Source organism: Pteropus vampyrus, unplaced genomic scaffold (genome assembly GCF_000151845.1).
Source record: "Pteropus vampyrus isolate Shadow unplaced genomic scaffold, Pvam_2.0 Scaffold419, whole genome shotgun sequence".
Taxonomy (NCBI): domain Eukaryota; kingdom Metazoa; phylum Chordata; class Mammalia; order Chiroptera; family Pteropodidae; genus Pteropus; species Pteropus vampyrus.
In genome coordinates this window covers 2,568,581-2,596,460 of record NW_011889200.1, presented here as the reverse complement: position 1 = coordinate 2,596,460, position 27,880 = coordinate 2,568,581, and the positions used below count along the sequence as shown (strand labels likewise).

The 27,880-nt window shown below is 34.0% G+C and overlaps 1 protein-coding gene across 1 annotated transcript in view; it reads left to right on the top strand.

The window, feature by feature from the left end:
• IL1RAPL2 (interleukin 1 receptor accessory protein like 2) overlaps positions 1-27,880 on the top strand; it is a 1,186,660-nt gene that overhangs the window by 49,980 nt on the left and 1,108,800 nt on the right. The window contains exon 2 of the mRNA XM_011380985.2: positions 25,833-25,932. Coding sequence (XP_011379287.1) covers positions 25,851-25,932 — 82 coding nt within the window. The 5' untranslated portion in view covers positions 25,833-25,850. The remainder of the gene's footprint in view (positions 1-25,832; positions 25,933-27,880) is intronic.

The following is a 27,880-nucleotide window of genomic DNA, read 5'->3' as shown; positions in this document are numbered from 1 at the left end:
CTCCTTGCTCTTCTCATACAGGTGTTTTTCAATTCCTGAAATTGTGATATGACTCGTTTTGGAACTCACTAAGTTTTTCAGAAGTACCATCCTGAATTCTCTGTCATTTAAGTCTCATATTTCTATGTCTGTAAGCTTATTTTCTGGAGATTTTTCTCTTTCTTTCTGAGATGACTTGCCACCTTGGTTGTTTATAGTGTTTACTGGACTATTTCTCCACCTGGGCTTTAATGGAAGTGTATTTTGCTGTTTTTCCAGAAAGAAGATTTATAATATAAAGGTCTCTCTTTAGTCTGTTGCAAAGATGGCCCTTTTCTTTTGGTTTCCAGTAGGTGGTGTCTCAGCCTCTTAGATTCCTGCTTTATATAAAGCCTTCATAATGCCTTTTTATTTTCTTGTAGATAGTTAATCACTCTCCCTACCCTCAGTCTGAGTCCTTGTCATTGTTAGCAATAGTTTCAGTAGTGTTTGCTCAGATTCCCTTGGGTTCCATGGTGTTCGGTCTCAGAAGATATTGTTGGAAGGGCCCTCTATGTTGGGGGTTGAGGGCTGCGGCTCAACCTCGGTTTGCAACCGTGGCTGGTAAAAATCAACTTGTTTCTCTGCTGTTCTGCTTCTCTGCTTTCTGCCCTGATGATTGGGCCCTGCCACCTGCTGCGTGGAGGTCACAGCACTCACAGGCATGGCTTTTCAGGGAACTCAACGCACCTTCTCTCCTCCTTTTCCTCCTATAGGGAGCTCTGGCAGCTGCCAAAGGCAGATTTTTTATTTCTTCCAGTCCACCATCTGACACGTGGGTTTCTAACCTGTGGTAGCTCTTATGTGCAGATACCACACTCAGACGTGCCTGTGTGCAATTTGGGTGCTTTTTGTTGAGTTTTAGATGTTCAGCTCATTGTTGTCTTAAGGGGAGCGATGTGGGGATTTCTCTCCCTTCACGATGTCTTTCCGAACTCTAGATATATTTTTGATAAATAATGTTTTCTCTTTCTTCACTGTTATCACTCTAGTCGGGGCTACTATCATCTCTCATATGGACCACTATAGCTGAGACCAAACTGGTCTCCCTGCTTCTAGTCATCCCCTCTCTCCCATCAGAGAAGTAGCCAGGATTTAAAAGCAAGGCAAAGTAAGTCTGTGGTTTCTGGGAAATCAAGTAAGTACAAAAGTACCACTTTTTGACCACCTTTACTGTAGTATGTATTTCTACAATTTTTGTATATTTTAGACTATTCTTTCACACTGCTTCCACAACATCTTTCTATCCTTGTCTTAATTTCTATCATGTCAACATACCATGTTTGAAAAATGATACCCATTTTTGAGAATGCTACCCTACTGATCCTGCTTCTGATTTTAATCCATTCTTAGTACAGCTGCTAGAGTGATCTTTTCCAAAACTATAAGTCAGATCATGTCACTTCCTTGCTTCCCACTGTACTTGGATAAAATCCAAATTTCTTACCAAGGCCTATGATCCCCTGAAGTTTCAGGCTTCTGCTTACTTCTACAACTTTCTATCCTACCACTCTTACATACGCATTCTCTGCTCCAATGACATTGATCTATCTTTAGTTTCTGAATCAGGCCATCCTAATCTAGCTCTTGCACATCTTATCCCCTCTAACTGGAACATTCTCAATGTTAGCTTCAAGAGACAAGGATCATGTCTATCTTCCTCACAATTCTGTATCCTTATGCCTGCTAAGTATATATATTATTGATTCTTAGTGTTTATTGAGTTAATTAAATTAAGGGATATCTGGGTTGTGGTTGTCTTGTGTGTGTGTGTGTGTGTGTGTGCACACGCGTGCGTGCGCACGCATGTGCATGCATGTATGTATGTGTGGGAATCGATTTTATGACCCTGATGGCATAATCCTATACTTGACTTCAAAATTAAGTGTTCAGATGCTTTATTTCTGATTTTACCAATGTTCAAATAGTCCCTTGGTAGCCTCAAGAGAATCTGAAATATAAAATTGAAAATATTTGAAGGATTAATAATTTCTTATGAAAATGTATATATGGATGGATGCTGAGTAACAATATATGCCCAACATTTAGCTCTTTTATTAAAGTTTATTTAAAGAATGGAGCAGTTTATTAAGGAGTATAGGTCAGTGTGCTCAATAAAAAGCCTGCCAATTTTTCTATCTGTAAAGTGTGTCTTTAGGCTATAACTCATTTTTAAAAAAGTGCTCTTTTAATTGCAGATGAATTATTAGTTCCTGCCTGTTTGTTGTTATAGATAATGCAATTTACTAAGCTAAATTGAACAAGCTTTTCTCTTACTGAATCCTCGATTATTCTGATCATAGTTTTTTGCACAATTGAGACACCTGCTTGCACATAGAATTGGGTTTGGCTGTGGAGAGCTGATTTTAATTTTATTGATGAAAACATTGGCTTAAATTAATCTTTTAAAAATATGAGTCCATGTTTCCATTTTAACATCAGATGATCATAATATCAACAAAGACCACAAATACAAGTTTGCTTTTACTTAACTATAATCATTTCCCTGAGCATAAAGATTTGGTCACTCAACTTTAACAATATTCATTCCTCTTGTGAAAAAAGAACTCCCAAAAGATCATTGTGTGTCATTAAGGGAACTTGATAAGCCTGACATGGTAAAGACTGTGATCACTAGGTGTCATTTCAAGATATGTCTTATGACATCTAAGACCTAAAAGATCTGAAAGGGGACCCTGGTGATGGAGATTTAAATTAGAAGAACTGTGGATTGAATGAGATCAGCAGTTGCCCAGTCTGCTTGGTATATCTAAAAGAACTAACTTTAAGAATGACGTATGCTAAGTGAAATAAGCAAGACAGAAAAAGTTGAAAATCACATGATATCACTTATATGTGGGATATAAACCTAAAAGCAACAAATGAACAGGACAAACGGAGACTCATGAACATGGACTGTAGACTAGTGGTTACCATAAAGTAGGGGGTGGGGGAGGAGGGGGGAGGTGGACAGGTTAAAGGTGGTCAAATATAGGGGTAGGGGGAGGGTGAAGTGGGTAAAGGGGATCAACTATATGGTAAATGAAAGAAACTGTTTTTTGGGTGGTAAATACAATAGAATATACAGATGTGAAATGATAATGTACACCTGAAAATTATATAATTGTATTAACCAATGTTACTCCAATAAACTTAATTAAAAAAAGAATGATGCATTTGGTGTATAAACTAGAACTATGATTTTGAAATATAAACATATGGTTGAAAAGAAAAAAAATCCATCAACTAATTTTCTTTTATGTTGTCAAATAACTGATTTAACCGATTCTTATATAATTTCATTGAGATATAATTTATACACCATACAATTCACTGACGTAAAGTGTATAATTCAGTACTTTATAGTATATGTAGAGTTCCACAACAATTACCACTATCTAATCTTCTGAAATCATTAACCTGCTTTCTGTCCCTATGGATTTGCCTATTCTGGACATTTCATATAAATGGAATCATTTAATATGTGATTTCTTATGACTGGCTTCTTTCACAAGCAGAATGTTCACTACATTCATCTATATCATAGCATGTATGATTACTTCATTCTTTTTAATTGCGTTATAAGAGTCCATTGTATACCATATTTTATTTACCCATTCATCAGTTGATGGACATTTGAATTGTTTCTAATTTTTGGCTATTATGAATAGTGTTGCTATAAACATTCCTACATAATTTTTTTCTGTGGACATGCATTTTATTTTATTTTATATTTATTAGTTTCAAGTATACAGTATATTGGTTAGACATTTATATAGTTTATAAAATGATCCCTCTAATTGCTCCTTCTCTCTTCTGGTTTTCCACCTAGCCAATACATTAATGCTAACTGCATTCCCTATGCCATGCACCCCATACCCGTGACCATCTCTGAACTACTAATTTGTACTTCTTCAACCCTTCACCCCATTCTCCCAGCCCCACAACTTCCCATCCCCTCTGTCCATCACCGAATTGTCCTCTATATTTGTGAGTCACTTTTCCATTAGTTTGTTTTTGTGTTCCTTAGATTCCACATATAAGTGAAATCATATGGTATTTATCTTTCTCTGTCTGACTTATTTCACTCAGTATAATAACCTCTAGGTTTCTCCATGTCATTGCAAATGGTAGGATTTCATTTTTTTTCATGGCTGAGTAATATTCTATTGTATATATGAACTGTAACTTCTTTATCCAATTGTCTGTTGGTGGGCATTTAGGTTGCTTCTATATCTTGGCTATTGTAAATTGTGCTGCCATGAACATGAAGCACATAGATATTTACAAATTACTGTTTTGGTTTTCTTTGGATAAATATCCAGAAGAGCAATTGCTGGGTCAAAAGATATATTCATTTTTAATTTTTTGAGAAACCTCCAGACTGTTTTCCATAGTGGCTGTCCCACCAATTTGCAATCCCACCAACAATGTATGAGAGTTCCCTTTTCTCCACATCTTCACCAGCACTTGTTGTTCTTTGATTTATTGATGATAGCATTCTGACAGGTGTGAGGCGATATCTCATCGTGGTTTTAATTTCCATTTCTCTGATGATGAGTGACCTTGAACATCTTTTCATATGTCTAGTGGCCATCTGTATTTCCTCTTTGGTGAAGTATCTGTTCAGGTCTTCTGCTCATTTTTTAATTGGATTGTTTTTTGTTGTTGTTGAGTTGTATGAGTTCTTTATATATTTTGGATATTAACCTCTTATCAGATGTATCGTTACCGAATATCTTCTCCCAATCAGTCAGTTTTCTTTTTGTTTTGTTGATGGTTTCCTTTGCTGTACAAAAATGGACATGCATTTTAAATTGTTTTAAATATATTCTTAGAAATGGAATTCCTGAGTTATATGGTAATTCTATTTAACCTTTTAAAGAACTGCCAAACTGTTTTCCTAAATAGCTGCACCATTTTACATTACCACCAGTGATGTATGAAAGTTCCAATTTCTCCACATTCTCATCAAAACTTGTTGTGTCTTTAATTATAGGCATCTAGAGGATGTGAAGTGGTATCTCATTGTGATTAATCATGTTTATTTTTCTGATGGCTAATGATGTTAAGCATCTTTTCATTTGGTTATTGGCTATTTGGATATGCATTTGGACAAATGTCTAATCAGGTACTTTTCCAATTTTTTAATTAGGTTATTTGTGTTTTTATTGTTGAGTTGTAGCAATTTGTTGTATATTATAGATAAAATTCCCTTATCAGAAATGTGATTTACAAGTATTTTCTCCCATTCTGGGGGTTGTCTTTTTACTTTCTTGATGGTATTATTTGTAACACAAAGTTTTTAATTTTCATAGAATTTTATTTACTATTTTTTTTGTTGCTTGTACTTTTGATGCCATATCTCAAATGATTGACTAAACCAAAGTCACAAAGATTTGCTCCTATATTTTATGCTAAGTTAGTAAGTTTTGAAATTGGGAAGCATAAATCTTCCAACTTTCTTCTCTTTCAAGGTTTTTGGGCTATTCTGGGTCCATTGCATTTTTATATAAATTTTAAAATCAATTTGTTAATTTCTTCCAAGAAAAAGAGGTAGGACCTTGCTAGGGATTGCGTTAAATCTATACATCAATTGGGAGAATATTTTCATCCCAGCAATATTAAGTCTTCTGATACATAAACGCAGAACATCTTTCCCTTTATATATTTTTAAAAATTTCTTTCTATAATGTTTTGTAGTTTTCAGAATATGAATTTTTATTGTTTTGAAATTTATTCCTAAGTATTTTCTTATTTTCAATTCTATTTTAAATTGAATTTTCTTTATTCCTATTTCAGTTTATTCATTGCTACTGTATAGAAATACCATTGAATTTTGAACCTTGCAAACTTATTGAACTAGTTTACTAGTTGTAGTGGCTTTTAGTTGATACCTTATGATTTTCTATATACATGATAATGTCACCTAAAAAAAGAGATAGTTTTATTTTTTCCTTCCAATCTAGATACCTCTTTGTAATTTTCTTGTATAATGGCCTGCTTATAACTTCCAGTACAATGCTGAATAAAAGTGGTGGGAGCAGACATCTTTGTCTTATTCTTGATGTTAAAAGCAAAGATTTCAGTATTTTACCATTAAGTATGATGTTACCTCTGGGTTTTACATGGAGGAATTTCCCTTTTATTCTTTATCACATTGAGGAATTTCCCTTTTATTCTTAATTTGCTGAGAATTTTTCTTTTAATCATGAAAAGACGTTGGATTTTGTGAAACACTTTTCCTTCTTCTATTGAGATGATTATTTGATTACTTTCTTTTATTTTGCTAATATAGTGTATTCCATAGATTGATTTTTAGGTGTTAAACCAAGTTTGCATTTCTAGAATAAATACAACTTGGCCATGATATATAATTTATTTTATACATTGATCAGTTAGCTTTGCTAGTATATTTTTTGAGATTTTTTTGGGTCTATATTCTTTAAAAGTACAGATCTGCAGTTTTCTTTTTATGTGATGCCTTTGTCTGATGTTGGAATCGCGGTAATACTTACTGACTTAATAGAATGTGTTAGAAAATATTTCTTCTTCTTATATTTTTGGAGAGAATTTATGAAGTCATGTTAATTCTTCCTTTAATGTTTGATAGAATTCACAAGTGAAACTATCTGGGCCTGGACTCTTCTTTCTGAGAAGTTTTCAATTATTAATTTGATCTATTTACTTGTTATAGGTCTATTTAGATTTTTAATTTTTTCTTGGTCAGTTTCAGAAGATTGTGTCTTTCTAAAAATTTGGCCCTTTCATATAAGTTATCTGATTTGTTGGTATAGGGTTAACTCAGACCATAGCCCCTCCATATACTCAGAAGACTGATAGCTGACCTGCCAGCAGCCAAGGAAGACAGTACACAAAAAGCTTTCAGCAGGGCCTGCTGCCAAGGATGTTTTCTGCTGCTCCCATGGACATTATCTGCTCCTGTAACCAAGCAGCATATCTTGCTCCCGTCTGTCTAAGAAGGCATCCTCTCCTACAATGAGATTACCTCTCCCTCTGCTTGTGTGCATGAAAAACTCTGCTTGCTCTTGGTCAGCAGCAGTTTTTCTTCCTGTAACTTCAACCTACTGTGGCTGAAGTTTCCCTGCCTTGTGAGTAATAAACAGCATTTCTCACCCCTCTGGTTCTCCTGGTGGTTTTTCCAGAATATGCAAACCCAGGTGCAAGTTCCAGGCCTGGGGCTTCTGTGTTACAGTTGAGAGACAGTTTTTTATAGTATTCCCTCATAATCCGCCCCCCGACACACACACACCTGTAAAATCAGTAGTGATGTTCCTATTTGGTTAACTGATTTTTTTTTTAAATTTTTAATTTTCAATTTTTTTGTGACATTGGTTAACAAAATCCAGTAAGTTTCAGGTGTGCAATTTAACAATAAAGCGCGCGCGTGTGCGTGCACGTGCACGCACACACACACACACACATATAGCATATATATACATGCTATATCTATATCTATATATCTATATATCTATATCTATATATACATGCTATATATATAACCATCCGAATGGGAAAATATATTTGCAAGCAATGCCTCTAATAAGAGCCTAATATCCAAATATACAAAGAACTCATACAACTCAATAACAACAACAACAACAAAAAACAAACAATTCAATGAAAAAAAGAGCAGAGGACCTGAACAGGCACTTCTCCCAAGAAGGCATAGATGTGGCTGACAAACATATGAAAAGATGCTCATCACCACTAGCTATTAGGGAACTGCAAATCAAAACCACAATGAGATACCATCTCACACCTGTTAGAATAGCTGGTATCAACAGGACAAGTAATAACAAATGTTGGAGAGGGTGTAGAGAAAAAGAAACCCTCATACACTGCTAGTGGGACTACAAATTGATACAGCCACTATGGAAAACAGTATGGAGGTTAAAGAGGTCTAATAAGTGGTGACAGAAAGAAGTCTAACTATGGGAGGTGAACACACAATGTAAATCTATATGTGCCTTACTTTTAAAATGTATAGCTGAAACTTATCAGATTTTGTTAACGAATGCCATCATAAAAAATAAATTAATTTAAAAAATATCCCTAAGAATTGATCTACCATATGATCCAGCAATCCCTCTACTGGGTATTTACCCCAAAGACTTGAAAATTCATATCCTGAAAGATATTTTCACACTGATGTTCATTACTCATGGTGGCCAGGATTTGGATGCAACTGAAGTATCCTATGATAGATGATTGGTTAACTGATTTTAAAAATAGATATTTACTTAAAATGTTTCTTTTAGGGATCATATCGATAATGATGAATATAATGTGCACTTCTACTCTATAATCCCACCACCCAAATATAAGCTAAATATAAAGTACATATACACATATATGTTTATATACATTTAATATTATGTAGCCTGCTTTTCTCCCTAATGTCCTGATGTTTTATGTCCTTTTCTTCCAGCTTTATTAAGATATAATTCATATGAAATATTATGTAAGTTTAAGATGTACAATGCGTTGAGCTGAAACACTGTATATTTCAAAATGATTACCACCATGGCATTAGCTAGCACCTTCTTCTTGTCATATAATTACCATTTCTATTTTTCGTGATGAGAACATTTAAGATCTACTCTTAAAGCAACTTTCAAGCATATAATACAGTATTATTATCTATAATTACCGTGTTGTACATTAGGTCTCCAGAACTTGTTAATCTTATAACTGAAAGTTTGTACCCTTTGACCAATAATCTCCCCATTTCTCCCAACCCCAAGCCCCTGGTAACCACCACTCTACTGTGAGTTCAGCTTTTACTGATTCTGCAAATAAGTGATATCATACAGTATTACTCTTTCTCTGTCTGACTTATTTCACTTAGCATAATGCCCTCAAGTTTCTTCCAATTTGTCACAAATGGCTGGATTTCCTTCTTTCTCATGGCTGACTAATATTCCATGTGTGTGTGCGTGTGTGTGTGTGTATCAATGATTTCTCTCTCTCTTTCTACACACACAAACACACACACACACACACACACATCAGATATTCTTTATCCATTCATTTGCTGATGAACACTTAGGCTGTTTCCATATCAGGCTATGGCAAATATTGCTGAAATAAACATGGAGGTGCAGATCTCTCCGAGATCTTGATTTCATTTCCTTTTGTAGCTTATTGTTTTAATCTTCACACAACAGAAACATTCTGTCATGTTGTTAAAATCATTTTTAATGATTTTAATAATATGCTTAATATACCAATTTATGAATATAACACAATTTAATCTCTTATATTTTTGAATTTTTAACTTAATTCTTATGTTTTGATATTATAAATCATACTGCAGTCTTTGTATATAAATCTTTCTTACATATATCATTCTGCATCTAGTTTTGTATCTTCCCATTATTTCAGGAGCACTTTTCATATCATTAAAAACTTTAAACACCTAATTGTAAATGACTATATAATGTTGTACCATATTTAACAACTCTGCTATCATTATACATCTGGATTATTTCCACCTTTGGTAGTATAAGTGTGGGTGAGCTGAATATAATAGTGCTTAAGTCTTTAGCTGCATTTTGGATTTTTCTTTTTTAAGATATACTGGGTCAAAGGGTTTGAATTTTTGTTTTTCCCCCAAATTTTGCATTAAGGCAGAATAATGTTCCATTATAGAGACATGCTATAATTGATCTTACCTTACTGTATTTTAAGATATCTTATATTTTTGTTGTTAGGGATAATACTAGAATAACATCCTTATACATGAAGCTTTGACTGAATTATATGAATAGATAATTTTTAAAGGTTATTATATGAATATAATAGCTAATTTGCCCTCCAGGAAATGAATGACAGTTTATAGTCTTACTCCCAGAATATGAGAGCATTTTTTCTACTTTAGCTTTTCTAACATTGAAGTAGGTTGTTATTTTTAAAATCATTGTTAATGTGATAGATGCTATCAACATTAATCAGCAAAAAGGGGATCAAAATAGGGTATCCATTGAGAGAAATGGGTAAATTTTTTGAAAGTCTTTAAGAAACAGTTGTGATGATCTCAAGGTGTAGTTAGGCATTTGTATAGGCATTTTGGGCTATATTGAAAAGGTATAGGAATACCAGTAACCTAGAGACAAGACTTCCAGGTTAATAAATATGATGATGATAATCATTACTATTATAAAACAAAAATACTGTTTACTTATTAAATTAGTCTCTAGGAGACTAAATTAAAATATACATTACCAAGGATTCATCTTTAACTTTCTCCATTGGCTCATTTTCAAGGACAATTATGTCTGATGAATTAGTTGATACCTGGGACCCTAAAAAGGTTAAAATAGGAATTTTTAAAAGGAGAAAACATCAAAAACTGTTTCTTTAGGCAAAGTAGAGTAAGGTTACCAATTGGAAGGTATAGACAAATGCCCGGGTTCATGCTTTGTGGTAGCAGTAGACATGAGTTGTGGAACAGCAAGATAAATTTTCCTCAATTCTCAATTCCTAAAATGGAGAAAAAAAGAAAAAGAGGAAAGGAAGTACTTATATTTTTATTTTGCCAGAGTGTAACTTCAAAGTCTTGTAGCTATTGACCAGTAAAGAAGACGTTATTAAGTCATTAATGTATTGCCTCCAGAGAAAATGGGATCCTTGTTTTGCCCAAGATGTGTGTGCACATGCATGCAGATACAAACAAACACAGAGTTAGTCTCTGTACTGTTCTCCCTATGACCTTGCTCACTTGACAAACTTATCTTCCTTCTCCAAGTATCACCTCCTCTGCAAATCTCTGACTTCCCCAAGCAGAGTTAATAATAGTAACAGCACAAATAACAATAGCTAACATGTACTGATGGCTGATTCTGTGTCTGATAATCGATTAGGCATTTTATATGTATTAAATTACATTTAATACAAATATCCTTCTAATGAAGTAGATACTACTATTATTACCATGTTCAGATGAGTAAATGAAATATCCAAGTGTTTAGGTAACTTAGCCAAGGTCATACAACTAGTAAAAAGTGAAATAGGCTCAAAAGGCTATATTGCCCTACTTTACAGTGTTTAATAACCCAGATAAAATATAATATTCACATTTCCATCCCTCAAAAAAAAAAAAAACATAAAAACACGACCTGGCATAACATACTGCAGTAAATGATATTTTGTTTTACGATTCAATATGACAAAAATATTATTTTATAATTATTCATGGGGTGTGATATTTTCATCATTTTTTATACTTAAAAATAAAGGAAAGAGAATATTGTAGAACTAGGTGTTGTCATTTATCTAAACCTAGAAGCCCAAATTAGATGCATTGTACTATTAGTGAAAAGTTCATTGATATATTCTTTCTGACAGTTCCATGTTCTTTTTATTAGATGGCATTTAAAGTTATGTACAGTGTCCTCGATACTGAATATTTCAAGGAATTTAGCCCCATTTTCCATCTGTCTTTCTCTCTATCTACCAACAGACAACTCATTGCTGTTCCTGATAAAGAAATCTTCTAAAATATAGATTGCTTATACTGTCTTTAATTGCCTTCTTGCTATAGTGAAAGTTACTTACCTCACTGAACCTCAGATTCCCCATGTTTTACACAAGGGTAATAAGGTCAAATTATTTCTTAAAATACTGTAAACCTCATTTAGCTCTAATATGGAAAAAAAGAAGACGAAAGCATTAATAGGATTAGAATAGTTAGTTGGCATGGTGATGGATTGAGAGTATGCCCTTTTAACTACTACTATTCATTCTTTGTTGAAAATCCTTTTACAGTAAGCCATAGAATCAATGAAAATGTAAGAATATTAGATATAGTCAAATGTGTTAATTAAAGAGAAAGTAAAAACAAAAACTTGGGGCCCAGAAACTTAAATTGATGAACATAATATCTAATGTTAGAAAAATCCTAGAGTGAACTGTTTAAATTTTAGAAAGATATATTTGCTTCCTTAAACTTCCCACCCTACCCTCTCTTCAGATAAACTTGCCAGTTGTTCTACAGAGAATGAAGAAGCCACAAGATGGCAACTTTCCACCACAAGATTTATAAATTTACCTATACTTTCACCTATCATTTCTGACTTCCTTCCATTTCTAATTGAAGATCAAAAAGTCCTCCTGTGTATGACAAATCCTTTCACTGGAGCTTCAGAAACTTTCTTATTAATGCATTTTTTTAAACTTCTTGACCTGTAAATTAAGTCTGTGTTTTTTTTTTTTTCTTCAACTATTTCCTTTTTTCTGGCTCCTTTTCTTCAGCATTTGAAAGCTTATTCAAGTCTCCCTTACTAAAGAAAAAAATATTCTGATATTATCCCTCAAAACCTATAACCCCAATTTAATCATGAGAAAAAGTATCAGTTAATTTTTAAAAATCCTTCTCTGACCCCATGCTGTAAACTTATTCTCTCTCTTCTATCAGAGCTAATCTTTGTGAGAGTTGTCTCCAATCACTCAGTATTCTACTTCTTTACCTTCAATTTACTCTTCAGTTTCTACAGTCTAGTTTTAACCTCGCTACTTCACTGATATGTTTTGGGCAGCCTTCTCTTGACTAACAGCCTTTCCTTGGCTACATATAAAAGACATATAGTTTTTGACTCACTTGATTATCTAGTACCATTTAACATAGTTGTTATTATTGAAATATGTTAGTCTCTTAGCTTCCCTACTGGTTTTCCTGGTACCTCTTCTGTTACTATTTTTCTAGTCACTTTTGTAGATTTCTCTGAACCTGCTCACATCTTAAATATTGGTATTTCTCAGAGCTCTATCCTTGCCCACCTTTTTATTTTGCCTCTATCCTTTGGTAATTCAGCTATTCTTGTGACATTAAATACCATCTCTATGCTTAAGGTTATCAAATATATATCCCCAAGTCTCTTTCCTTAATTCCTATCCATATCTCCAATTTCCCATTGAACATCCATGCTTAGATGTACTATAGGCAACTCAATCTCTATGTAATCTGACCCTTGCTCACATCTCCACTGTAAACTGTCTTTTTCCACTTATCTAACACTCTATGGTCTGCTGTATCGAACTAATTTTAGTTTAATCCATGTTACATGCTCTCTTAGAATAATCTTCCCTATCATCTTATAGGTTTCAGTTTAGAAGTCACTTTCTCCAGAAAACCTTCTTTCTCTTAAACGTTGATTTGATTTCTCTCCTCTTTGCTCTCAGAACACTCTGTATTTCTTCTTTCATTACATTTAAAACAGTTATTGTTTTTACCTATTTAATTTTTTTTCCTCTTCTACTAGACTGTGATCACATAGAAGGTAGATACTGTACTTATTGTGTTACATTTGTATCCCTGTTGTAGGCACACAATAAGTAGATTGAATGTACAAATTAATGGCTTTTAGGATCAAGCCAGTCTAAATAAACCTATTGTTTTCCTTTGGTAGAATTATTACACTGATATATCATATGAAAGCCTGGTTTATCAAATGAATGATCTCCTGTGAGATATTCAGATGTGAGCTAGTTAAATGGATTCTAGTAGAGTTAAATGGATTCATACCCAGTTGATAAATCAGATTAATGATTAATGCCAACATGTAGAGAGATCTATAGTGGGAGTCAACAAGTCTCTGTTCTATATTCTATCTTATTCAGAATTTTCTATTACTGACTTGATTGAAGACAGAGAAAGTGAGTTTATGAAATGTTAAGGTGACATAAAACTAGGTGAAAGTTAATAAAAATGAATAATAAACTTATGATTTGAAGTGGTCTTGATGATTTGGAATAAGAGACTAAAACAAACATTGACATTCCATAGGAATTAATACAAAACTACAGGTTAACATAAAGTTATTTAATTCATTCAACATTCAAGAAGAATGGGTCATATAACTATTATGCTCTGGTCACTGATACTTGGGGTGAAAAAAAGAATGAACTATAGTCCCTGCCACTGAAATGCTTACATTGTAATAAGTGTATTGAATATAGGTCATGTCATATAATAGTCTCATTACATGTTGCAGTCTCTATGCAGAGAATATTGAATATTGTGTGGTGTTCTGGGCATCATATGAATTTTTATAATACCCATAAAGTATAATATTTATCTCAATGTAAATTTTAAGCATTAGGCAGGATAATTTAGATTATGCTCTTGAAACAATCCCCAAATCTTGGTGGTTTATAACAGCAAAGTTTTATGTTTCATTTATATAATATATTGGCTGGAAGTTCTGCTCCACGACTTTTCACTATGTAATTTGGAGTGTTGGAGCAAACACTATCTTTAGTATTACCATTCATTGTGGAAGAGAAAAAGGTAGTTGTAAAAGGCACCATATTGATAAATAAATGCTCTGGCCTGAAAGTGAAGCACTAATGTAAGCAATGACTTTTGTTTACAAGTAATTGGCCAGAATCAGTCACAAGCTCCACCAATCACGATGGGGCCAGGAAATACAATCTTATCATACGCCTAAAGGCAAAGGGATATAAATAGTTGGAGAACAGAATTAATGACCAACATGACTATAAAGAATAAACAATGAAATATATCCTTCAACATTGGACTTTATCCACTCCCCTCCTAAGAGTTATAGTGTTAAAAATTCCAATTTTTTTCTATAAATTTCCACACACACGCACACATAGATTTTCTCATTAAATATGGGATCATATCTGTATTTTATACATCTTATAGATATACTCATACATAGCTCTTTACCTCAGTCTCTTTAATAGCTGTATAGTATGTCATAGTATGGATATACCTTATTTTAACCAACCACTCCTTTATGGAAAGGTGATTGTTCTATTCCCAGATTTTGACCATTTCATTACATATTGCACCATCCTTGTACATTCATATATTTCTAGGCATATATATTTGGATTTCTGTAGTATAGATTCCTAGAAAAGGAATTCCTTAATACTATACATTTTACTTCGTTTGCCTTCCAAAAGGTTGTACCAATCTATAATCTCATAAACAACATATAAAATTGTATATTACATTTTGAGAATAATTTTGATAAACATTTTTTTGGCAGAGGAAAACATTAGATGATAAGAGATTTAGAAACCACATAAAAATGAGTAATGATTGAAGACTTTTTTGTCTAAACAGCTCTTAAGACCTTATACTCATTACTTCTAGGTTTGCTTACTGGAATAACCTTGAAAAAAGACAAATCCTCTTTGCACATGACACTTCTGGTTATATCTTGATGGTCAGAACTCAATTACCTGTCCATATGCAGTTGCAAGGAAGGCTGTGGAATGAAAACTCCATTTTGGGGGACTACATACTGAGCCAAAAATTGGGGGCGACATAATCGCTATAGAAATAGTTCGATAGCTAGTAAGTTTTTGCTATGCTGCTGGAACTTTGTAGTTTCTTATAACCATGTTTTTCTTCTATGTTTGTTTCACTTTTTACCATTTTTAACTCTTCTGCTATCTCTCAGATGTTCCTTCCTCATTATTCCTCTTATCTCTTGTCGTACCCCCCATTTCTTGATATGTTATTTTTGTGTCTCCATCTTTGTCTTTTGCTTGGTCTCCTTTCTCTGTTTCTCTGTTTTCTCTATTTCTCCGTATCTCCTCTGTGGATGTGTTTTTTTCTCTTCCCACTTATTTCCTCTCCACCTGTCTCTATCTTTTGACGTCTCTGTTTTCCTACTTCTGTATTTCTGACTCTCTCAGTTTCAGTCTCCAGGTCTCTTTCTTTTTAACTCCATTTCTAACTATGAGAGCCAATAATAGAACAGGCTGCCACTTCATAAAGTTTACATACGACAGGATATATTTGAGAATAAAGTAAATATTGGGATAGTGTAAAAATGATTTCTTGATTGGTAAATTTTTGGACTACATAATTACTGAGGTTACTTCCAAATTTGAGTCAAATTGAGAACCACATTCCCTCCTCAGTGAGTAGAATATCATTAACCTTATTGAATCTTTGTTTTCTGACTGAAGATCTACTAAGACCTCAGGGCCATCTCCATATGAGTACCACATTTCATTGTAGATGACTACAGAATTAGAAGATATAAGAAATTGAGATTTTGTTGACTACAGAACAGCCTCTGAAAGTTAATTAACTTTATCCCTAATATATCTGTGATATATTTGTGGGCCGTGTGTCTGTGTAATTTCCTGTTTTGGGGGAAATTGGTACAAATGGCTGATACAAATGACTATAAATATAAAAATTGTCTCTGGTGGTAAGAATGTCTTAAGATATAATGTAACTGCATATTCTCTGCAACCTAGCTGACATATCTAGTTGGGTCTTTTAATTGTGTCAAACTACTTTCATGAGCTTGATTTGGTTTCTAGAGTTATGAAGATGTCATACAGATACTTTAAAAAGTTAACAGGAACCAGGAAACTGACATACCTGATACTTTAAGGGAGGAAAAGAGTAAAGTGGAGAAGGTAATTTATAAACTACACTTGAAAACCATTAGAGCATAACATCATTACAATTATCTGTCAAAAGATTTACTTCAATTATATTTTTTAAAAACTCTTGTCAAAATGGCCCTAATCATATCAAGATTTGGTACTCCAAGAACAGGAGTATTAATGGCTTCATTAGCCATTGTGCCAGCATCTTCAGTCTTTAGAATTCTTCATGTGGCCTTTTGGAATTTTTACATACTGACCTTAAAAAATCGGTAAACACAAAGTTCTCAGGGGAATATATACTTCGTGAGTAAGAACCATGATGTATTTATAGCCTTGGTGACCGAAGACTCTTTTTGGAAAAAAAAAATAATTTTTAAATAGTTGAATGGCAGTATTATTGACATCTTATAAAATATTATACATGTCCTTAGACATTTTTTTCACACAGCAGTAAGTTTGTTGTAAAATCAACAACACGAAAAAGTTATCAAATAATAAAACCTAAATTGCAGCGTAAGATTTCCAGGGGTTAACCTGAGCTGCTTCTGGCACTTTTAGTATTTAAACAGATGTGCAGAAAGTGATGTAAGAAACATGGTGGAATGAGAGACGTCAACAGATCTCTCCTCTTGAAACAACAATAAGCAATGGTAAATATACACAAAAGATTCAAAACTGAAGTATATAACATAAAACAGAGGGAAAACACACAGAAACCAACAAATATTAAAAACAAAAAGAAACAAACAAAACAACAACAACAACAACAACAACAACAACAACAACAACAACAAAAGACACACAAGAACAAGGAAGCAGTGGAAACACCAAGCTACCAGAAAACAAAAGATAAAATAGTTATAGAAAAACTTCATATTTCAATAATCACCCTAAAAGTAAATGGATTGAACTCACCAATAAAAAGGCACAGAGTTGCAGAACAGAAAAAACAAACAAACAAACAAACAAAATACAAACAAACAAACAAAAACAAAAACATATGCTGCTTCCAGGAGACACACCTCAGCTCCAAAGGCAAATTAGACTCAAATGAAAGGGTGGGAAATGACATTTCAAGCAAATGGCATTCAGAGAAAAGTGGGAGTAGTGATACTAATATCAGATGAAATAGACTTCAAAATAAAAAAGGTAAAGAAAGATACTGAGAGACACTTCATAATAATAAAGAGAATCATGCACCAAGAAGATATAACATTAATATCTATGCTTGCAATCAGGGAGCCCCAAAATATGTAAAGCAATTACTAACAGAACTAAAGAGAGAAACAGACCAAAACACTATCGTAGTAGGGGACCCAAATACCCCATTGTCAGATATGGACAGATCATCCAAACAGAAAATCCATAAGAAAATAACGTCCTTAAATGACACATTAGACCAACAGGACATAATTGACATTTACAGAGCCATTCATCCCAAAAAAGCTGGTTATATATTCTTCTCTAGTGCACATGGTACATTCTCAAGGATTGACCACAAATATAAGAGGTTTGAAATCATACCAACCATATTCTCTGATCATAATGCTTTAAAATAGAGATCAACTGAAAAAAGAAAGCAAGAAGAACCACGAATACATGGAGATTAAACAATTTGCTATGAAGAATGACTGAGTCAGAGAGAAATAACAAGAGAGATCAAGAGATATATCAAAATGAATGATAATGATAGTACAACATATCAAAACTTTTGGGACACGGCAAAAGTGATAATAAGAAGAAATTTGATATCATTACAGGCCTATCCCCAAAAACAAGAATGAGCCCAAATAAACAATCTAACGCTTCATCTTAAAACACTAGAAAAGGAAAAACGAATGAAGCCTAACGTCAGCAGAAGGAAATAAATAATAAAAATTAAAGCAGAAATAAAATAAATTGAAAACAACAACAACAAAAAAGACAATAGAAGAAAAAATGCAACAAAAAGGTGGTTCTTTGAGGAGATTAATAAAATTGACAATCCCCTGGCTTGACTCACTAAAGAACAGGGAAAGGACATAAATAAACAAAATTGGGGATGAAAGAGGGGAAATTATGACTGACATCACAGAAGTACAAAGGATCATGCAAGAATACTATGAAAAAGTATATAACACCAAATTTAATAACTTCGAAGAAATGGACCAGTACTTAGAAAAACACAACCTTCCTAGACTAAATTAAGAAGAATCGGAAAATCCAAATAGACTGATCAGCAGTATGGAAATCGAAACAATCATCAAAAACCTGCCAAAAAGTAAAAGTCTAGGACCAGATGGCTACTGATATCAGCAAATTCTACCAAACATTCAAACAAGATTTAATAGCTGTTGTCCTCAAACTCTTCCAAAAAATCGAAGAGGAGGCAATACTTCTCAACTCATTTTATGAGGTCAATATTACCCTGATACCAAAACTTGGTTAAGATAACACCAAAAAAGAAAGCTACGGACCAATATCTCTCATGAACACAGATACAAAAATCTTAAATAAGATACTAGTGAACCGAATAAGCAACATATTTAAATGATTATACACCACTATCAATTCAGATTAATACTAGAGGCACAGGGATTGTTCAACATATGCAAATTGATTAATGTGAAACATGACAGAAACAAATTAAAAAATAAGAATAATACGATCATGTATCAATAGATGTAGAAAAGCCTTTGAGAATATACAACACACATTTATGATCAAAACACTTAACAAAATCAGTATAGAAGGAAAGTATCTTAACGTAATAAAGGCCATATATTAAAAGCCCTCAGCCAACATTATACTTAATGGTGAAAAACTAAAAACCTCCCCTCTTAGATCAGGAACAAGGCAAGGCTGTCCCCTATCACTGATGTTATTCAGTATAACATTGGAGGTCTTAACAAGTGCAGTCAGGCAAGAGAAAAATATAAAAGATATCCAAATAAGAAATGAATAAATCAAACTGTCACTCTTTTCAGATGACATGATTCTCAATGTCGAAAACCCTAAAGATGCCACAAGAACACTACTACAAACAATGAGCAAATACAATAGAGTCTCTGGATTCAAAATCAATGTTCAAAAATCCAGAACATTCCTATACTCTAATAATGAAGTGTCAGAAAAAGAAGTGGAAAAAATAATTATTTTTGCAATTGTAACAAAAGGAACAAAATACCTAGGAATAAATCTAATGAAACATGTGAAGGACCTATATAATGAAAACTATAAGACTCTATTAAAAGAAATTGAAGAATATACAAAGAAATGGAAATATATTCTATGTTCTTGGATTGGAAGAATCAACATAGTTAAAATGACTATATTACCTAAAGCATTAATTATATAGATTTAATGCAATCCCTATCAAAATCCCACCGCTATTTTTTAAAGAAATAGAACAAAAAAATCACTAGATTTGTATGGAAGTACAAATGACCCCGAAATGCCAAAGTCATACTGTGAAAAAAGAATGAGGCTGGAGACATAACTCTGCCCGACTTCAAATTATACTACAAAGTGACAGTAATCAAAACGTCATAGTATTGGCAGCAAAACAGACACACGGACCAGTGGAACAGAATCAAGAGTCCAGAAGTAAACCCATATTTACATGCGCAAATAATTTTCCACAGAAAAACAAAGCATTCCATGGAGAAAGGAAAGCCTCTTCAATAAATGGTGCTGGGAAAACTGGAAAGCCACCTGCAAAAGAATGAAACTAGACTGTTGTCTATCACCATACACCAAAATTAACTCAAAATGGATTAAGGGCCTTAATTAAAGACCTGAAACAATAAATTGCATAGAAGGAAACATAGGAACTAAAATTAAGGACCTGGATTTAAAGAGGATTGTATGAATTTGTCCTCAAAGACAAGAGGAGTAAAAGCAAAAATAAATGAATGAGACTACATCAAACTAAAAAGCTTCTGCTCAGCAAAAAGAAATAATCAACAAGGCAAAGAGACAACCATCCGAATGGGAAAATATATTTGCAAGGAATGCCTCCGATAAGGGCCTACTATCCAATATATACAAAGAACTCATACTACTCATTAATAATTTTAAAAATGCAATCCAATAAAAAAATGGGCAGTGGGCCTGAACAGACACTTCTCTCAAAGAGACATACACATGGGCAACAAACATATGAAAAGATGCTCATCATTGCTAAGTATTAGAGAGATGAAATTCAAAACCAGAATGAGATACCATCTCATGCCTGTTGGAATTGCTGTTTTCAACAGGGCAAGTAATAATAAATGCTGGAGAGGATGCAAAGGAAAAGAAATCCTTATACACTGCTGGTGGGACTGCAAATTCATACAACCACTATGGAAAATAGTATGGAGTTTCCTCAAAAAACTAAGCATTGATCTACCATATCATTCAGCAGTCCCTCTACTGGGTATTTACCCCAAAGTTTTGAAAATTCATGTCCAAAAAGATATTTGCACTTCGATGTTCATAGCAGCATTATTCACGGTGGCCAGGACATAGAAGCAACCAAAGTGTCCTACAGTAGTCGATTGGATAAATAAGAGGTGGTACATATATACAATGGAATATTACTCAGCCATAAGAAGAGATGAAGTATTGCCATTTGCGACAACAAGGATGGACCTCGAGATAATCATGCTAAGCGAAATAAGCCAGACAGAAAAAGTTGAAAACTACATAATATCACTTTTATATAGAACGTAAACCTAAAAGCAACAAACAAGACTAATAAACAGAGACTCGTGGACATTGACAATATAGTAGTGTTTACTAGAGGGTAGGGGGTCAAGGGAAAGGAGAGAGATAGATGAGATAAAATGGGTCAAATATTTGGTGACAGAAAGAGATCTAACTATGAGAGGGGAACACACAATGTATTATATATACGCCTTACTGTTAAATTGTACACCTGAAACTTACTGGATGTTGTTAACTTATGTCGCCCAAAAAAATAATTAATTAATTAATTAATTGATTAAAAATAAAAATAAAATAAGATAGGTAAGTAGACAGATAAATGATAGACAGATAAATGTGTGGAACTATATGTCGGGAGCTCAGTTGTCACATTTCTGAGACATTTCTTGATTAATGACAATATTTCAGCCAGTTGAACACTGCTAGGAGATTGCTTGCACTGGCCTTTCTCTTTGTTTTAATTGGCAGTATAGCAGATTTTCCCTTTCAATGGGAAATCTGAATCACCTATTGAACATGCTACAAAATTCTTTTCTTACTGTATGTTTTTTTGTCACTTAACATATACAGGTTGTTCCTCACTCTCTTGCACTTGACCAAGCACTTTAGTATACATGCATCTCCACAGTTAGGTTATAGCTCCTTGAAGGCAAGGAGTGATGTTTTATAATCTTAGACATGGTTTATGACTCCCATAACATCGAAATTCTAGAGCAAAAATCATTTAGTAGTAGTTAAAAACTAAGGTTTTGTAATCACACAGACCTAAATTCAACTCCTTTTTCCTTAATTTACTATTGTGACCTTGGATAAGTCACAAGTGTCAGTTTTTGAAAAGTGAAATGAGGATAATAACACCTCATTAGGTCGTCGATAAGATAAAATACCATATAACAGTTTAGTACAATGTTTGGCACACATGACATGCTCAATAAATTATAATTATTATTATGTATAGTAGTCATTCTTCAAAATTTGTGGAATTAATAGACCCATCTGTAGAAACAAGATTGGTAAATATACAGATTTGAAACCTTAATATGTCCAGTTTTTCTAATCCCCACTGATTGTAATTGACAAGAAAGGGAGTATATGAAATAATTCTGAGGTTAACATATTCAATTCTAATGATTATTTCACTGGTCAAAGTCAAACATTAAGTATTTCATTTCACAAAAAGAGGAAGGGGTTAATTAAATAGGGAAGTAGAAATATTTTGGAGGCAGTTATTTTCTATCCATATCTCTGAGTATCAGTTATATAATACAGTTCTTATTTTGGGTGAAAATTATAACAATAACTACTGGATAGAAGTTTTTTTTTTAATAAAGCTTTTCTCAAATAATCTTTAATTTTTTTACCATTTATAAAATATTAGAGTTTTTAAACTGATATTCTTTCCAAGCAAATTACAGTCCTTGCGTTCAGACAGAAATAGTGAAGGTACAATCATGGATAAGATGGGTTGAGGGTAAGGAGAGCATGGCAGACTCTTAATATCTAACCAGCAAGGTAGAGTTGGTAACTGAGTAAACACAGGAGGAAGAATTAAATCAGAGATGAGACAATGTTCTTATCAAAGTCACTGAGGGTGATAAAAGTTGTAAACAGAGAGACAAGACAGGAGAGCTTGTGTGCCTGTGGTTCAGGAAAATTTTGAATAATAAGCTTTCTTTTCAAAGTCTAGAAACTACATAATCTTCTGAACTGTGTATAACAAAGAATTATATGGAGTTCATAATGATATTTTCAGAGTCTTGGTTTAGGTTCTCCTAAAAGCAGACCCAAAGATAAGGGTTTGGATGTAAGTAGTTTATTTGGGAGGTGATCCCAGGAAGTACTGCAAGGGAATGGCAAAGTCAAACTAGAAGGGAGGAAAAGCAACTAAAGCGTGTTAATGAGCTGTTTGCCCCTCAGTCCTACTGGAACATACCAAGGGATGAGGGAGCTGTGGTATTTATTCACCAACTCCTATCATTGACTGAGAGTCACTCATGGGATGTTAACAACCTGGAACTTCCAGTCTGCCACCTATGCTGTTCAAGCTGCTTTTGCAGATGGAGAATTCTTCTGGCAGAGAAACATAAGAAGACGTCTACAGATGTCTTTAGGTGGGCAAGAGGATAGGGAAGGGTAGGATACCAACAGTGCCCACTACAACTGGAGCAAGGACACATCTCAGATTTGTATAATGATATACTTGATAAGAGATATTCCAAACAAACAGGTAACTTGGGGTGGAGGAGGGGAACACTGAAACCTGCCATTTATTTGTATTACTTGAACCCTTGATATGATGTTATCTACATTAATATTCTTTTTCTATTCATTAAATATTTATCGGTAACCTATTATGTGTCAAGCTCTAGGCTAGATGTTGAGAAGACAACAGTTACTAAGTGACTACTCTAGTAAAATTTACGTTCTAGTGGTCAAGGAGTTGGGCAAAACAACTAAGCTAATTAATGTTACTGATTCATTAAGAGTTTCAACTCATTAAAATATAAACATGAAATAGTAGTATTTTCCCCAATAATTTCTACCTATTGTGCTCTACCGTACTTATCTTTTTCCATGAGGAGATAGAGATAACGATAAACATCTCAGTTTGTTTCTATCATTTTTTTTCAACTGTTTTCAGAGTTTCATTCTGATTTTAAAGTGTTTGTCTTTACTTACTCCAAGCTCTTATCTGATTTAAATATTCTCTTCCTTTTTCTTCAAACAGATGGCATGTGCCTCTAATGGCTAAGAATTTGGAGCCGACATAGTAGGTTCTCACACATCTCCCCCCTTCCTCCTCTTTCTCCTGTGCCACCTCCATTGGTGTTATATTGAGAAAAGAGTAACTGGGGAGAGGGAGAGGAAAAACACATACTTGTGACCACCTGTGTCTTTTCCTTGGTTAGTCATAATTGTTCTAACTGCCTATGGACATAAACAGGTAGTCGTTATAACAGGCCTGATGTTGAGATGATCCCCCCAGCAACTTATCTGGGCATTGGAAGTCCATTACAAGATTTGCTTATATGTTCCCTTAGAAATTCAGATGGTGGCATCATACCACTTTCTTCCAAGGTATACTCATCTTGCCCCATGTTGCAAAGCCTCTGGCAAGAATCATATACTTACCCAATCCAACTTGGATCTTCGGTAATATGCCAAATCTACCCTCCGTGTTTCTTGGGACCCAGAAATTTGATGTGTTGGGGATGAGTAGAGATTAGTCATGGACCCCTTGTCATCTGGAAATCTCTAACACACTATCTTTCCCTAGCGTTCTTTATACTGCTGCAGTGGTAAAGAGGAAGTTTAACATGTCAACTGGGAAAGAAAATCCTGTCTTCTTTATCAAAAGGTGACCTCTTCCTCCTCCTTCCCAGGATTATAGTTTATTGACGGAGTAGGGGTGTGATGATAAGTAACTAGCTGCATGGGATAGCTGAAATGGTGTTCTCAGACAACAAATTCTGGAAGTATTCTGAATTTAGGACATCAAGTGGATGTTTGAGGTCAATTCTTGCAAAAGAGGATGCCACCCAACACTTGATATCATCCTATTACCCCTGCATTCTGGATAAGGTTCTGTACCTTTAGGTACGAACAAATATTATTTGGAAAACAAATCTTTGTATGGAATTCTGGATTTTTAAATGTTACCCAGAGACTGCTTTTGCCTTTCCAGTCAGGTTTGCTTCCATCCATTTTTTTCAGGAATCACTGTGGTTTCACCTTCACGATCCCCTTTGCCATTTTTATATCTTTGGTTTATGATGAGCCCGATGTACCTCTGTGGTGCTTATATTCTGATTCTTAAAGAATCCTATATGATTCTTCATATAGGTAACCAACTTACCAAAAAGACTTAATTAAGTGGAGCAATTTAAAAATGGTTTTGTTTTTCCCCAAATGCCTAGTCAACCCCTACTGATGATGCTTTAGTCATCCCCTTACTCTGTTGTCCACATATGTGCGTGGAGGGGAGCTTAACAATAGTTCAATCCAATTTGATACTGTTTTCAGATATTTTTGGTTTTGGAACTGTTTAATTCTAGTTGTTCATGATTAAGTACTGTCGATTTAAAAATGTCAGTGTCAAAGTTGAGTAAAAACTCTTCCTGTCATGTAAATAAACAAAATAACTAAGTGCTGATCAGTCTTCTGAATAAAACAAGCAAGGTGGTAAGCTATAGAATGACAGAATGAGACTAAGATTGAGTAATTGAGAAAGGCCTTTTTGCGGGACTGAAACCTATAGGATGGAGGAACTAAACGCATAAAAAGTGGGAAGGCCTATCCCAGAATGAAGACAAAATACAAAGGCTATGAGGAGGAAATGACCTTGGCATGTTCTAGGGACAAGTAAAATGTTCATAGTGGCTGGAGCAGAACCAAAAAGGAGGAAAATGCTGTGAAATAAGATCAAAGAGGCAACTGGGGTCCCTCCTGCGGCTGTTGAAAGTCTAATGGAAGTTCAGATTTTACTCTAAATCCAGTGGGAAGCCATTGAAAAGTTTTCAGCAGGGAGCTTTGACATAACTCAACTGTGAACTTCCATATTTTCTTCTATTTGCATAAAAATAAACCCAGAAGTCACCAGAATGTCGTTTTTTCTGTAATGTGTCTTTGAGATTTGTGCAATTATAGATGCTGGGTTTTTTTTTTTTTTTGAGGCCAAGGTCTGTGATTCAAACTTCATGTTCTTTTTGACTTTTCAGCTCCAAGGAAAGTGAATAATGAAGCCACCATTTCTTTTGACCCTTGTGGTCTGCTCTGTAGTTAGCACAAAACTGAAGATGGTGTCAAAGAGAAATTCTGGTAAGTTGCTGGCAACTTTTTCACTATTTGGTCAAAAAAAAAAAGTGTGGTTTTGAGAGCATCCATAGAGTATCTATGCCTTTAACTATGAATTTCTTTAAACAAAAACACTTATATTTCAGCTATATTGGAAAGTAGACAAAATAAAAATGAGATTTTAGCCTAACACTGAGAAAATGTTGAGAAACCAGTGCAATTTTATTCAACTTCAATGACAGTATACTCTCAGTGGACAATGAAATGTTAAGGGCCTACTTCAGTTGGTTAAATTTGCTAGTGAATATATACCTGCAAGCAAACATTTTCAGATGAGAAGACAGAAAACCTTTAAAAAATATATCCTTTGCCTTTTAATTGAGTGTGCAGTGTTATGGTTTAAATGAAAGCTTTTGACAAATATCAGTGAGCTTTAGTTCCTCACATCTTCACATTTGTACTGAATCTCTAACAGGCAAAGATTTAAAGGCTCCAAGTTCAGAAATATAAGCTAATTGCCTGAACAGGAATTTCTTGAGAAGAAATACCTATTCCTAGAACATGGTGGTCTGGCAGGCAGCCATAATTATACTGAGATTAGCTGTAGCCAGGAGCTTTCCCAATCAAAGCTTAATCATTGTTTAATAACACTTGGATATATGTGTCTTTCAGTCTTGATTATACATCCTAACTATAATTATAAACCATGCATGAGATTTTAAGAATTTGTTTTCTGTCTGTAATCATTCCAGTAAAACAATAAAGAATGTATTATTATATAGAAACAAAAGACTACAATAGGGCTTTCTGCTGGCTTCTAATTAAGTTATTTTCTAGAATTAAATGTGTGCTCTTTCTCATTAAGTATAAAACTAAGGCAATGATGTACATGCCTATGTTTCAATGCAATAAATGCTGGCTGGGGCTGGAGTTTGGCTAATGTTTGTTTTCTGAGGTGAGAATACTTGCTAATTGAATTATTTAAAGAATAGTATTATTCTTCCTTTGATAATATATTAAGAAGTCTTTCGCTAAAGTGGGTAGCAGGTTATAAAATAGAGCAACACCGCTGAAGTCCAAAGGATTCTGGAATGGTAAAGGTAGAGCAATATATTGCCTTTTTCTCCTCTTAAAGACTTATGTAGCTATTTAACACATTTTTTTATATTGTGAATCTCTTTCAGCTATATTTGTATGTAGCGTTTTACCTATAATATCTCCAACTTGGCATATTTTATACGGCTGCATTTCCTTGCCTTACTTTTGAAGTCACATTTTAACTTTCAATCTTGGTTCAAACTGATTATTTCTTAAATAAAATACTTGGAGATATTATTACTTTCTAACAAATGTAATCTGTTGGAGCAGATCCCATTTTTCTCACTTGGTTGTGTCATAATGTCTATAGCAGAGTCAGAAAGGAAAAAGAAAGAATTGAGAGTTTAAAAAGCTACCTATATTATGGTAGCTTAATTCAGGTAAAATCCAAACTAAAAAAAAAAAAAAGTGTCTTGTTTTCTTTGCTTGTTTATTATTTATGAGGAGAGAGGCTGTTTAAAACCTTAGATACACAGAGGAAGTTAAAAGATCAACTTTTTAATGCTTCATCCCTTTATTCTTTAATTATCAAGTGTGAAGCTGTCTGTGGATACTAGGGGCTTTGTCTGCTTAGTGTGGCCAAGTGGTGTCATATCTGCAGCAAGCTTTATTTAAGAAACATTACCCCAAAAGATTTTCCCCTGAGAGTGAATGTGTTCGAATGGTTTTAGTCACCCCTCCCCCATCTGTTTATCCTCAGCTACCTACTAAAATAATAGCAGTTGTGTATTGGAAGAAAACTTTTCTTACAGGGTTTGGGAAGTGATGATGATTTGAATGCAGTTGGTCTTTTTTTTGTTTTTAATGCCGTCCTGCTTCTATTTATGGTGTATATAGAGTAGACAGGGAAGGCTAATAGCAGAATGTTGTTCTG